This window comes from Aotus nancymaae, unplaced genomic scaffold, assembly GCF_030222135.1.
Source record: "Aotus nancymaae isolate 86718 unplaced genomic scaffold, 86718_ANA_hifiasm-v0.15.2.pri h1tg000019l, whole genome shotgun sequence".
Classification (NCBI taxonomy): domain Eukaryota; kingdom Metazoa; phylum Chordata; class Mammalia; order Primates; family Aotidae; genus Aotus; species Aotus nancymaae.
Genome location: NW_026988431.1, coordinates 56,553,892 through 56,569,227, shown reverse-complemented (window position 1 = coordinate 56,569,227; position 15,336 = coordinate 56,553,892). Strand labels below are relative to the sequence as shown.

Sequence of the window (15,336 nt, the reverse complement as noted above, 5' to 3'; positions counted from 1 at the left end):
ATGTGTACTTTCAAATCGTCACCCATGTAACATGAGGGTGGGGGATCACTGCAAATCACTTGGAAACCGCTCCCCGGAGGCGTTTAGCGATACCGCCCACCATACAGCTCAGATGTTCTTAATTTGATCACCCCACCCCCCACCCCCCACCCCCCACCTTTTGGGCTGTAATTTTCCAAACAGGCATCTCTCTCATCTGCAAATAAAAGTTACAAATCAATCTACAGATACAGAACGCTGACTTCCCGACACTCAAGTTCACAGGGTGTCTCTTGAAGAGCTGCCAGATTGTGACCGATAACGGGGGAGAAGGAGAGGGGGACCGAGAGAGAGAGAGAGAGAGAGAGTGAGAGAGAGAGAGAGAGAGAGAGAGAGAGAGAGGGAGAGCGAGAGAGCGCGATCACTTGCTTCCTTGCTTCCTAAGCCGGGATTTTGCCTGCGATGCGCGGCGAGGGGACTGCGGCGGCTGATTTACACAGTTGGCGCGGAGGAGGGGCCGGGGGTGCGGGGGGGACGCGCTGGCGGAGCTCCGGCGCTGGGCTGATCTGGGGGCTCCCGAGCGCCGCTCCCTGGGTGCGCGATTTGGGGGCGGCTGATGGATTCGCGTTCAGGTTCCAGCCCTGCGTTTCCCATGTAGACTCCTTATGCCCGACCTGGGGCTCCCGTTTTGGAGGAGACGTTGGTGAGTAACGTGTAATCCGATTTCAGCTATTTCCTAGGCCATTGAAGCGGCACTTTTAAAGCAGGTCAGTCTTAAAAGATGCCGCCGCCGCCGCTGCCGCCGCCGCGAGCGTCTCCTTGGCCTGAAACGTTCGGCGGTCCCCTCCCCCTCCCGCCCCCCTCCCTCGCACCTTCTCCCGCCCGAGAAGTGAGGCTGCTGGGATGGGGAGCTGTCAGGGGACTCACTCTCGGCCCAGGGATCGCTTCCCCTTCGCGCTCTGCCTGAGATCGCCCAAATCCAAGCGGAATTTGGTGTGCACAGCCATACTGTGTGTGCGTCTCCTCTCTCCCTCTCTCCTCCTCTCCCCCCACCTTCGCCGTCTGACCAATGCTGGGATCGAGATCTAGTCGCCCCCTTCCTGCCTCCTTTCCGCCTCTCCCCACCCTTTTCTTCTCTGGTCTACACACCACCCACCCCCTCTGCCACCCACCTAAAGGGCAAAGAGCAAAGACACCCTGGAAAAGCAAGGGCCGATTCCATCTTCTCGGGTGGAAGGAGGCCTCGGGCAGGGATTGCGCTGTGAGTGACAACCTTTCAGGAAGAGAGGAGGGGAGAGATCCGGAGATGCGCTCGGGCTCTCGGGAACAGCGAAGCCCTCCACTGACCGAGAGCACCGAGGTTTTAAATCACAGGAACCCGGTCCTGGGACACCCACTCGCCTGCCTGCCTGCCACCGAGGGCACGGGGAGCTGCGGTCGGTCCTGAGCTCCCGTCTCTGGCATCGCCGCGCTAGGTGCGCGCCCGGCTCTCCCATTGGTATGCAGCGACCATTTCCCTGCAAGTCTCAAAGGTGGAAACGTTTAAACGGATTACAAGCGTGACTTGGTAGCCTTCCGGAAAGTTGGTGGTCAGAAGAGGAGAAGCTACAAGGCTACAGTATGAGGGATACAATTCCGCCTCCCAGAGAGTTTGCCCCTCCCGCTGGGAAGCCCCTCGGAGCAAACCTCGGAGATCCTGAGCGCTCTGCACCATAGGTACTCGCCGCCATCCTTTCCTACTCTGCCTAATTGAGACCAGTATTTCTGGTATGTAGGGTGTGCGTTGTAGAGCACATCGAGTTCGGCCGCGGTGTCTTCTGCACGCTCACAGGTGCTAGGGGTTTGTTGCAGTTTTGAACTGGATCAGTGAGGTGCAAGGACGTTGGTGGAAGGAGGGGTCTTGGAGACTAACATACCCTCGGACCTCTTTTCTGGGGGAAGATATCGTAAGTAACTCCAACAAAGAGGCCAGGTGGCAGAGCGAAGGACCCCTCCCCCAGTGGATTGCTCGCTAGCGTTGGAAGAGGTAGAAGGAAAAAGGCTTGAGCTTTTAATAATTTTCCATTTCTAAACAGATCATTGTGCGTTTCGCCTGACGACAGCAGATTAGAAAAGGATCTATAGACGGCTCAAAGCTCTTCAGAAAATGAATGATGCAGCATTTTAATTATTTGTTCCAGGGAAGATCTTTTGCTTCCATATTGAAATATTTAATCTTAGATTAAATATTAGAAGAGATTAGTGAGCTGTAAGATCCAGCAGTGGGGAGGAGGAAGTGGGAAGGGGGCACAGCGGGGAGAAAGGGCTTCTTGTCCTCCCTCTGGACAAACAAATGGCTCTGGGCGCTCCCAGCAGGACATGGGAAAAACCGGGGCCCCAAGGCTCAACATCCCCTAACTTTTGGAGCCCTCCCTATCCTTTAGACTCACTATCCTGAGCTAAAGGAAAGGAAAAAGGTGAGATAGCCTTTAGAACACAGCCCAGGTCCAGAACTTAAGGGGTTGGAGTTCAGGAAAGAACAGAGACTTCATTGCAGAGACAACCATTTACCGTCACCTGGAAGCTCAGGGTAGCCCCCCGGGTTACGCATCGATTCCATCACATCATGGGATCCGATAAGACCCAAGAAATAGTCACCGCCTCTGCACGTTGGGTACCCAAAGTGCTGGGCGGGGGATGTGGGGGGTGCGGGTGCCGGCAGCTGGGGAGGGAGACGAATTGCTCTGATTCTGAGCTTAGGCTATCTGTATTGGTTTACTTCTTGGCAGAGACCTATGGGAGCAATAGGGTGGGTCTGGAATATTAAGGCTGGAATGTTAGAAAATTCTGCCCTCCTGCTTACTTAGTGGTGTGGTTGCATGTTTCTAATATTAGCTACTGTGTGGCAGTGGACTCCTGTGCGGTCATTTTAAATGCAAAATATCATGGAAATTGCCTTTGACTTTTAAGGAACACGTAGTTAGGTGACTTATCTGATTTAGAGCAGTAAGAAAGTGATATGTAATCTGTGCTTTGCTTTAAAATTTGCTTTTGTAAAGGGTGCTTTAAGGCAAAACCATCTCTGCCTACTAACTTTGAGCCCTTGGGCAACTGAGGTTCAGTTTAGTTCTTTAGCAACCAGAAAGTCCCTCCCTTCTCCCCTCCCGGCGAGTTGGTGACAGGATTGGTGTGTGCTGGTGGGGGGAGATGGAGAGCACCCACAGCACACGGTTCCTGGTCATTGGACTCCTTTGCTGCACACTTGGCGCTCCCCAGTTTCCCCACCAAGCTGCATTCCTTCCCAGCAGGCAGGACTGTAATGCTATCTGCTGAGCCTTAAAAAAAAAAAAAAAAAAAAAAAAAAATCCCTCAGAGAGGGTTCCTGAACTGTCATCCAGTAGTCCTTCTACAATACAGTATCTTCCTTTAGCCACCTCCACCCCCACTCCCACTACTCCCTAGGATTCCCTTCCAGAAAATTTCACGGAGAAATATTTGAGTTTTAAAAAATAAGAAGGAAAAGAAAGAACGAACAAAAAAGCATCCAAATCCTTAAACCCACCCCAATCCCGGGAGGTCTTTCCCGGTGGCAGCATGTGAAATGTACCATTGTTACCCAACTGGTCTGTCTCTCCTTCCCAAGAACTGGCTTGTCTCTGTTTCTAAAAAGGTGGAAGAAAACAAACGCTGTTGAATCCGGGGGAAATGGAAGGCTTTGACCTGCAGCACAACAAAAGAATTCCTGGTGCAACGGGATCGAAGCAAAATGCAGAAGAAACTCGGTCCAAGTCTTTCAGGCTGTCTGAGCTCTTATTCGGGATACCCCAGCAGAATTAGCCAGATTCGGCTTTTCTGCTTTGGGGACCTGGATTTTCCCCTCATCCCCGTCATTGCAGGGAATGGCTGTCCTGTGAAAAAGATAATTCCGAAGGATAGTCTCACTTTTCAAACCACCTGCACTAGAGAGAGGAGCTTTGGAAACTAGAGGAGCAAATCATCCCGGGGATGGTTTCCTTGAGAGTAAAAAAAGAAGAAAGAAAATGCCTGTCCCCGCCCCCTCCCCCATCTCCACCTTCCCCACCAAAGAACTGTTTCCCGTAGGTTGGTCTCCTCCCCCTTCTCTCTGGTTTCTTATTTTGCCAATTTTTGTTCTCTACCCCTCCACTTCTTTTACACACCACACACACACAGACACACACACACACACACATACACACCCCCCACTCATAACTGTATAGTCAGGGCTTCCTAGTGCTCGCTCCCGAACCCATGCTAAGCGCGTTCCCCTTGGAGCTCATTTTCCTGACGTGGAATGCCGGATTCAGGGTTACAGCACATATATTTTTAAAAAGCCCGAACGAGAGAAGTCAGATTCTGCGCTGTGATTGAGCCTTCCTTCCTCCCTGCCTCCCTCCCGCCCTTCCTCCCAGCGCCCAGTGATGTGCCGTGGGTGCCCAGAGAGAGCAGCCGCCGCGGCGGCAGGGGCAGGGGCAGCGGAGCTGGAAGCCTGCTGCAGCCCCTTCTCCTCCCTCCTCTCCTGAGTGTGCCAAGCGGCGGTTCTGCATCCTAAAGAAGCCCATTGAAGAGCCCATTGCATTCCCAGCACGTCTCCAGCTTGCTGCTTTTTTTTCCCTTAGTCCCCCCGCCCAACCCCCTTTATCCCCTTTTGCTTCAGCTTCAGCAAAGCTAAGGGAGGGGGAGGGAAAGAAAGAGAGAATCCTTAAACTCAAGCCTTTTTTTTTTCTTTTAACTGTTCCTTCCTAATAAACAACAAAAAAACCCGAAAGAAAAAAAAAAAAAAAAAAAAAACCTCTGGCAAAATAGGTAAGTCCAAGACATCTGGAGCCTTTTTTGCCTAAACCACAGGGACCTGAAAAGCGAGAAAAATATTTAAGATGGTGAAGAAGAAAGAACTTCAGTAGATTTTAATATTTTATAAGGGAGATGGAAGACTAACTGATACTGCAATGGAGCCTTTTCTGCCTTCTCTCTCTCCCTCTTTTTCATTTAATTGTTTTTAAATTTTGAGTATTGCATGTCTGAGGCAGATTTCTCTTTGCTTTCTTACCATATCACCTTTCTTTACTGCTGTGAACATTATATCCAAGTGTAGTGTGAAGATTTATTTTTTCACTTTTCCTATAAATTATATCATTGTGTTTTAAGTAAACGGTTGATGAACTATATCTTTCTGTGTGCTCTCTGTGAGGAAAATACATGCTAGAAACTTTGGTTTATTTTTATTGATTAAAATCGGTTATTCAATTTTGATTGATATTTTAGTGACTCAGGAAAGACACTGTAATAAAACTGCATTATTATCGTTTATTTATGTAAACATTTTTATATGTTGATGTTATTAGGCAAGGAAAGTGATCCATAGAGGAACACTCTATGTTATCAGAATAGTGCACTACATTTGTTTCTTCTGATGGGAAAAGAATGATATCTTTTTTGAAATGTATTTCATGTGATAGATCATTTATCAGCAGGTAAGAATAGAGGTTTCCACTCTCTCTCGACTTTCACTACCCACCTCCCCTCTAACCAGCCACCTGCTATTCCAGCTCTTTACAGGATTCCTCGGTTGATCTTGAAGGCACAGATACACATTCCAAACTAAGCTCTGCAAATGTTTTAATTCAGACACTCCCAGACTCAGCATCCTCTAGCTGTCACTATCTTTAGCTCTGACAATTGCATGGGCATGTTCTTTAGAAGGGCTAATCACTCCTACATGCTTTAAGTAGTCAAATGATACAAATATATAAAAATTATTTATTTAGTTAAAGAAGATGACAATAATCTATTTTGGGGCAAAAGGATGTGGATGTATAGTGTACATACTGACTATACACTGTACTAATGCATACTATGATCATTTCATAAAAATAAACCTTAAGTTTTCCTGAGATGCTAATAATTTTACACATTTCAACATCTGATATTGAGCAATAGGCTCACTCTTTATCATACTAATTAATATAATAGTTTTGGAGTATGTTATGTCTTTTTAATAGTCAAAACCTGTAATTCAAAGAATATATTTTTCTCATCAGAGTTCCAGTCAGATTTATTATGAGTATATTTGATGCCAACATGAGTTTTAACAGGCAAGCAGGTGTAATGGCTACATTATTGCCATTATTACTGAGTCTGCCTATGCCTAAAAGGCAGTACCATTTACCAGTTCTGTTGTTTGTTATACAGAGGCAATGCAAGCTGCTTTTGTTCATGTGGTATGCCATTTACCAATTATGGCATGGTTCAAAAAAAATGCCAGTGCATGGTTCAATATTGCAGAGTCTTCTAAGTTTAAAATATAGGACACACTCTAAACATTAAGCATGTTGCTAGCTCATTTTGAGTGTCACTTCAACAATTGCTGAAGTTTTTATATAGCTCTTAAAATGCCCCACATGTAGGAGTCAATTAAAATAGTACATATGACGAAAAGCTAAAAATCTGCATTTTTATTTCTGTTGCAGTTTTGTAATCAACCGCGAACGATGAAACCTTCCATAGCTGAGATGCTTCACAGAGGAAAGATGTTGTGGATAATTCTTCTAAGCACAATTGCTCTAGGATGGACTACCCCGATTCCCCTCATAGAGGACTCAGAGGAAATAGACGAGCCCTGTTTTGATCCATGCTACTGTGAAGTTAAAGAAAGCCTCTTTCATATACATTGTGACAGTAAAGGATTTACAAATATTAGTCAGATTACCGAGTTCTGGTCAAGACCTTTTAAACTGTATCTGCAGAGAAATTCTATGAGGAAATTATACACCAACAGTTTTCTTCATTTGAATAATGCTGTGTCTATTAATCTTGGGAACAATGCATTGCAGGACATTCAGACTGGAGCTTTCAATGGTCTTAAGATTTTAAAGAGACTATACCTACATGAAAACAAACTAGATGTCTTCAGAAATGACACCTTCCTTGGCTTGGAAAGTCTGGAATATCTGCAGGCAGATTACAATGTCATTAAACGTATTGAGAGTGGGGCATTTAGGAATCTAAGTAAATTGAGGGTGCTTATTTTAAATGATAATCTCATCCCCATGCTTCCAACAAATTTATTTAAGGCTGTCTCTTTAACCCATTTGGACCTACGTGGAAATAGGTTAAAAGTTCTTTTTTACCGAGGAATGCTAGATCACATTGGCAGAAGCCTGATGGAGCTCCAGCTGGAAGAAAATCCTTGGAACTGTACATGTGAGATTGTACAACTGAAGAGTTGGCTAGAACGCATTCCTTATACCGCCCTGGTGGGAGACATTACCTGTGAGACCCCTTTCCATTTCCATGGAAAGGACCTGCGAGAAATCAGGAAGACAGAACTCTGTCCCTTGTTGTCTGACTCTGAAGTAGAGGCTAGTTTGGGAATCCCACATTTGTCATCAAGTAAGGAGAATGCATGGCCAACTAAGCCTTCCTCAATGCTATCCTCTGTCCATTTCACTGCTTCTTCTGTTGAATACAAGTCCTCAAATAAACAGCCTAAGCCCACCAAACAGCCTCGAACACCAAGACCACCCTCCACCTCCCAAGCTTTATATCCTGGTCCAAACCAGCCTCCCATTGCTCCTTATCAGACCAGACCACCAATCCCCATTATATGCCCCACTGGGTGTACCTGTAATTTGCACATCAATGACCTTGGCTTGACTGTCAACTGCAAAGAGCGAGGATTTAATAACATTTCTGAGCTTCTTCCAAGGCCGTTGAATGCCAAGAAACTGTATCTGAGTAGCAATCTGATTCAGAAAATATACCGTTCTGACTTTTGGAATTTTTCTTCCTTGGATCTCTTGCATCTGGGGAACAATCGTATTTCCTACGTCCAAGATGGGGCCTTTATCAACTTGCCCAACTTAAAGAGCCTCTTCCTTAATGGCAATGATATAGAGAAGCTGACACCAGGCATGTTCCGAGGCCTACAGAGTTTGCACTACTTGTACTTTGAGTTCAATGTCATCCGGGAAATCCAGCCTGCAGCCTTCAGCCTCATGCCCAACTTGAAGCTGCTATTCCTCAATAACAACTTGCTGAGGACCCTGCCAACGGATGCCTTTGCAGGCACATCCCTGGCCCGGCTCAACCTGAGGAAGAACTATTTCCTCTATCTTCCTGTGGCTGGTGTCCTGGAACACTTGAATGCCATTGTCCAGATAGACCTCAATGAGAATCCTTGGGACTGCACTTGTGACCTGGTCCCCTTTAAACAGTGGATCGAAACCATCAGCTCAGTCAGCGTGGTTGGTGATGTGCTTTGCAGGAGCCCTGAGAACCTCACCCACCGTGATATACGCACTATTGAGCTGGAAGTTCTTTGTCCAGAGATGCTGCACGTTGCACCAGCTGGAGCATCCCCAGCCCAGCCTGGAGATTCTCATCTTATCGGAGCACCAACGAGTGCATCACCTTATGAGTTTTCTCCTCCTGGGGGCCCTGTGCCACTTTCTGTGTTAATTCTCAGCCTGCTGGTTCTGTTTTTCTCCGCAGTCTTTGTTGCTGCAGGCCTCTTTGCCTATGTGCTCCGACGGCGTCGTAAGAAGCTCCCCTTCAGAAGCAAGCGGCAGGAAGGTGTGGACCTTACTGGCATCCAGATGCAATGCCACCGGCTGTTTGAGGATGGTGGAGGTGGCGGTGCTGGAAGTGGGGGTGGAGGACGACCAACTCTTTCCTCTCCAGAGAAGGCCCCTCCTGTGGGTCATGTGTATGAGTACATCCCCCATCCAGTCACTCAAATGTGCAACAACCCCATCTACAAGCCTCGGGAGGAGGAGGAGGTGGCTGTTTCATCAGCCCAAGAAGCAGGGAGTGCAGAACGTGGGGGTCCCGGGGCACAACCACCGGGCATGGGAGAGGGTCTCCTAGGAAGTGAGCAGTTTGCTGAGACACCCAAGGAGAACCACAGCAACTACCGGACCTTGCTGGAAAAGGAGAAGGAGTGGGCCCTAGCGGTGTCCAGCTCCCAGCTTAACACCATAGTGACGGTGAATCACCATCACCCTCACCCTCACCACCCAGCAGCTGGTGGGGTTTCAGGAGTAGTTGGGGGGACTGGTGGAGACTTGGCAGGGTTCCGCCACCATGAGAAAAATGGTGGGGTGGTGCTCTTTCCTCCCGGGGGAGGCTGTGGTGGTGGCAGTATGTTACTAGACCGAGAGAGGTCACAGCCTGCCCCCTGCACAGTGGGATTTGTGGACTGTCTCTATGGAACAGTGCCCAAATTAAAGGAACTGCACGTGCATCCTCCTGGCATGCAATACCCAGACTTACAGCAGGACGCCAGGCTCAAAGAAACCCTTCTCTTCTCGGCTGGAAAGGGCTTCACAGACCACCAAACCCAAAAAAGTGATTACCTCGAGTTAAGGGCCAAACTTCAAACTAAGCCGGATTACCTCGAAGTCCTGGAGAAGACAACATATAGGTTCTAACAGAAAGAAGAAAATATATTAGTGCTTTTTTTTTTCAAAAGAAAAGGAAAATAAAAGAAATATATCCCTTGCTCCCTTTACACGTGTCCCAATAACTCCATCCTCACGATCTTCCCTACCCTGAACAAAACTGAAACCGCATGATAACTAGAGAATACAGATGTATGCTCTCCCCTCTCAGATGTGATTTGGAGGAAGGGCCATACTCAGATCATTAATCAATGAAGTGCCTTCGCAGACTTTTGCCAGCAAATGTTATCATTATTTTTTTATACTGAAACTTGAGACTTTGACTGTGCCATGTATAAGGTATACTGGGGATCATTGTATTGATCCTAATTAAGTAAACTTCAATGTGTCTTTTTATTTTCAGTAACTATTTTTTTTTAGTTGTAGTTTTGTTTGAAAGGGAGGGGGGAAACAATTTGACATTTGTCATTTGTGGCTTTCTTTCTTCTCATCATGGCACAGATTCTGTACATGTATTAACAATGCAGTTTGCTGCATGCCTGGAAACTGCAAGATGGGGAGGGAGGGGGCGGGTCTTGCTCGAATGTTCTCACTCACTCTCCTGTCTCTCACACACATGTCCATCTGCAGATTGTGGTCCCCAAACCTGCAGTTTCTTCCTGCTGGTGCAGGTACACACATACACACACACACACACACACACACACACACACACCCTATACCATTCCCATTCAACCCAATCTGCTTAGTTCGGGTTTGATCCACTTTTCTCCTCTCCATAGTTCCATTACCCTTCACTGCTAGTGTACAGCTCATAGCATCTCTCCTATCACCCTGGGAAAAGTCACATTCTAGGCTGGATTCTACTGAAGTGGAGGCCTGGAGGTTTAACAGCCGAAGACAAGCGCCTAGGGATAAGCACCCTCTTTGTGACACTTCATCCTGATGCCAAGATTTTTTGGAGAACATCTGCACTTTCTTATATATATATATAATATTAAAAAAAGCAACTGGGTATATATCACTAACAGCTTTGTAGGAAGCACTTTTAATGTTTTCTCTCTCACACACAAAGATTCAAAAGAAATGTGCATATATTTATTCTGTAATTTCAGTGATTATAAATTGTAAAGGTAATGTTTAATCATTGTATAGTGATTATGCGTCTGGTATAGCTTTCCTAATAAAAAGTTTTTGAAAAACATAATACATTATATATAGAGGATACAAAGCTTGAACCTTAAACTCCAGCTATGCCATGCCTTTCGTGCTCCCATTTTAAAAAATGTTTTCTTTTACTTGTTACGCAGAAAGTAACTTATTAACAGGTTTGATGCACTGTGATGTTGATAAATCTTATGTCCCACCATCCCAAATCAGGATACAATTGAGACTTAAAATCTGACTTATAGTTTACATTTTTTTCTTGAATTATGAATTTCAATCTTAGTAACCAATGATGCACTTTTTCCTAGGCAAGAAAATAAAGTAACTAGATTGCTAAGAAGGACAGGATTAATTAGGAGGCGGTAATCAAGGATCCATACACTCTAAGATAATAAATGACATAAAAAAATAGGAAAGTAAAATTACTATTGTTTTTAAAATACGTAGTTGAATTACATACACACCCACACGCTTCCACGCACACACACACACCACCCAATAAGTATGAAAGGCCTTGGAGCCAAGTGAGAAAGTCAGAATCCTGTGCAACACGTCACTCACTCACATTGGGCTCCCATTTTCCAGCCACTTACAGCAGCGGGCCCCAATAACTCTTGAACTAAGACAGAGGATGCTGAATGAGTTTTTCTTCATATGACGTTAAAATGATGTAGAAAAGTTAACCTCATCACAAGCCAAGTTTAGATCTATTTATATGCGAGCGAAACCAAAGAATATTGGATTTTTACGGTGCCGGTATCATGTTGGTGGAGGAAACGAAGGAAACAGACCTTTGAGGCAGGCACTTATCTAAGTAGGCCATTAGAGGGCAGCAGAGCTCGAGCGATCCACAGACCCAGGCCCTGCAGAACTGCGCGTTGAGGCCAGTGTTCTCGGCTGTGTTTTCTCAAAGTGCCCATAGTAGGAATTATCATCACGTGTTGAATGTAATTCATCACAAGTCACTGATGCCTTACATCACATTTTTTTTCCACAAAAAGAGAATGAGTCTAGCAGCTCCTGAAGGTACGTGTGACTAATATAGCACGGAGGCATTGCAGTAAAAAAATTTAAAAGCCCCATGAATGTTTACAAGAATATATTTATATATCTCTTGATTAACTACATGGAAATGTCAGCATAGGTGTGCATAAAAATAAAAAAGACAAGTATACCCATATAAAATTGCAGTTTTGGGGCACTTGACTTGTATCTATAACTTTCATGCTCAATTATTTGAATATATTTTGGAATTATTTTAGAAGGAAAAAGCCCAAGAACATCATTCGCTTAATCTCTTTGTGTAATATTGAAATGAAGCTCTTATGCTGGAGAGTCAGGCTCGCTATTAAATACGCGTCATTCTTCTTTTTTGTTTTATCTTCTCCTTTAAAACAACAAACAAACAACAAAAAAAAACTTTCCCACAAATCACTTTTCTTCTAGTTATCCCACCTTATTTATTCTTTCTAATCATCTATTTCCTTTCTTAAGGTATGTAGAGCCAATATTACACCTTAGGTGTTTTAAAACACAAATTACAGAGTCTCTCTGAACTAGCAATTTGTCATACTTCCATTCCTCCTAATCAAATGGTTTGAGGAATAATAGAAAGTATATGCATAGTAAAAACTCAAAGTACAAAGCTAGATACTTCGGATAATAGTCATCATTTCCTTAGTGACCATGCACATATTCACAATACAGCATATTATAAAAATCAGGTTAAAGTACAATCTCAAAAGTCCCTGGTGCTTTCCATATTTGAAAAACGAGTGTCCATAAATGATATCAAATCACAATATAACTTGATGATTATAATGTTTATATTTTACTTATTAAACACAGAAAGTAAGATTGGCATTAAATATAGGTGGTACTTTCACCCTTTAATGAGGAATAAATTTATTTATTTAGTGAAAATAAATTTATACGAGAATGGAATTTTGTATTTAAGGAAATAGTTTTTTGCTTTTATGGAATTTTCTACCCACCGGTTTGGACATTTATTTTTGCTGTGCATTAAAATTACCTAAGTTAGTTTCAATTTATAATACCAGATCTGTCTTCATTAGACACAATGGATATTAATGTAGGTACTATGATTATAATATGTTTTATGTTTTTGCTGCAGTAAAAATATTTATTTTAAAGAAAAAGTTAGATTACTAATTCACTTGATGGTGATTACTAACTTGACTGAAGCAGACCCAGATCTGACAGGTATTTGCTATTATTCATTGCTATTTTTATTACTAAGTATAGTAATAATATTTAGAAATAATAAAAATATTTTAATATCTCTTAAACTGTAAGAGGTTAGTGAGAAATGATTGGAAATGAACTATTAGCTTAATTCAATAACGGTTTTAACATCATATTATACATCATATGTGGTATTATTTACGTGGATGTTTTTATATTTTTATTTAGAATGCTATATTATCTAATTGCAAATACTTAAAAATAAAGATGATGAACATTATGGTTTAATAAAGTTTAGAGAGAGAGAATCAAAAGTAAAATTTAATGACTGAGCTTGAACATTTTTTTAAACCTGGCACTATTACTTTAAACCCCTGATATTTGAAAAGAATATGTTTAGGATTATAAAAATTTATGATGCAATTATAGAACAAAAGAACTTTAACCATCACAACGCATTACTTGATACACTTAGTGTAAATTCATTATTCGTACAGTCCTGCCTTTTGTTGAAGCCAATAAATGGACTTTTGTGAAATGGCTATGACAAAGGAGAAAAGAAAACATTAATGAAATGCCACACACATTTGAGAAATATGACTACAACAAGTCAAGATAATGTGAGAGGAAGTCGTAATCAATGGACACTCCCTCTTAAGTAATATGAGCTAGTTTCATTTGAACTTAGACTTACACTTAGCTTAAAATTTTCAACTATGAATATGCAGGTAAACAGGACATAAATAAGTATCACTAAAATCACTGTTTTCTGTTCAATATACTATGTTCTGTCTAATATTCTGTAGGCCTTTTAAAAGTAATAGGAGCAATAACATATGTGTAATTGGGCCATCATGTGTGTGTGTATGGGTGTGTGTGTGTATAGTACTATTATATATGTATATACATTGTATATACATGTATATAGTTTATATATGCTGAATTTTACTTCTATGTAAATTACACATTTTTTATTACATGTATAACAATTTCTGTTTTATGCATTTGTTTTTCTTGCTTCTGTCTAGCAACCATCTCAGAGAAGCTGGATGAAATTATGAGTCATCACTTTGGGAATATTTACCTGTAAAAAGTAACACTGTAATTAATATTTCTGAATTTAAAAGTTATTTTATCTTCTAATTTGTTTCATTTTGTTATTTAAATCATAGGGGATACATCTCAGTGAGACTGTGATTCATTTTAAATCTTAGGAGTAAAGGAACTAATCTCTTCCTATAAGTATGCAACATAAGTCTAATAAAAAGTGAATACTTCTTTTTTTCATTTTTCAATTAATGGAATACATTTTGCAGGTAAAACCAATTTTAGTAACTTCATTAATTAGATAAGACCTTTTAAATTTATCTAGGTCTGTAGGAAAAGTGAGATCTTAAAGATGAACTATAAGAGAAGTAAGGGCCAGTTTATGACATACGACATCCTGTTTTACTTTTGAAACACCATCCTTAATTTGAAATGTTTGACAATAGTAGTAATAATAATAAAATATCATTTTTAGTTTGCTTATAAGGAATCTGAATTGAAGGGACATATTTTTATATGGAGAAATCAGGTGTATACCAGGGGTTAGTAGTTGTGAAGAGGCAACATGTTATGGCCATCTTCTTTAATTTTGGTGATTTTTACTCCTGAGAATACATATTCTTGAGAAAATGTATTTTTTATTACACTTACATAGATGATTTTTTACATTAAAAAATTCAAATAGAAAGTAATTTTTGTGGTGGATTTCAAAGATGTATAGCCACAAAGTCATCGTAGTAAGTTCACAGTTTGAACCAAACCAGCTCCTATAGTACCTTTAAATATTAAAACCCAATGAATGTTAGAAGAAGACTTTCTTCTTCACCCAGTAACAGAAAGGCTCAACAAGCCTAATTAAATGTTTTTTAGTATATTTAGTCTATGTACTTACTACTAAGATGAGTAGTAAAATGAATTGATGAGTTTGCAATATATTAAGCTGTATCAAACCCAAACAAATTTTATTAAGAAGAATGTGCTATTGACTTAGATAAAAACAAACATGAGTACTTTATTTTGACTCAATAATAATGATTAGGAGATTGTTCTCTTGATAATGAAAGGCACTCTATCACCTGTATTATAGTGTGTTATAGGTGTAGACAGAGCTTTTGTTCTTCTGATACCTTTTGCTAAGAGGTTTAGACTCTAATCTTACAAGTTTAGAATGATGAAGAATGAAGAAACACTGCATAATTATTTTTGGCAGCTCTGAAATAAGAGCATAGCTTCCCTAAACCTGAGGATGACAAAGTTAGCTCTGAAAAAAGATGCTGAAACAAAGATGTCACCTGATTGTGCAAAGAGATGGGAAGAGGTTCTGTTCTTCCTCCAGAACTCATTGCTTTCACTGTTCCTGACATCCCTGCTTCTACTTCTGTTTCTGACTCAGTGCCAAGATATTCTTATAACTAAGGATATATTCACTGAGCTCAAATCAGGTGTCAAAGCATGAACAGAAATTGATGACAATTCTTACGCCCAGTAACAAAATGCCCAATTCACTTATTTTTGTATCTAGGCTGAGAAGATAATTCAA

The 15,336-nt window shown here is 42.1% G+C and overlaps 1 protein-coding gene across 3 annotated transcripts; it reads left to right on the top strand.

Annotated features, from left to right (window-relative positions):
• Positions 1 to 270: 270 nt before the first annotated feature.
• Positions 271 to 13,879, top strand: SLITRK3 (SLIT and NTRK like family member 3). 3 transcript variants are annotated; one of them, XM_012447410.3, is made up of 2 exons: positions 271 to 682; positions 6,447 to 13,879. In XM_012447410.3, exon 2 carries the CDS (start codon positions 6,468 to 6,470, stop codon positions 9,405 to 9,407), a length of 2,940 nt encoding a protein of 979 aa, XP_012302833.1. In that variant the 5' UTR covers positions 271 to 682; positions 6,447 to 6,467; the 3' UTR covers positions 9,408 to 13,879. The 3 variants fall into 3 exon arrangements, with proteins under 3 accessions (XP_012302833.1, XP_012302832.1, XP_012302834.1); XM_012447409.3 differs by lacking the exon at positions 271 to 682 and adding an exon at positions 896 to 1,695; XM_012447411.2 differs by lacking the exon at positions 271 to 682 and adding an exon at positions 1,707 to 1,925.
• Positions 13,880 to 15,336: the final 1,457 nt, after the last annotated feature.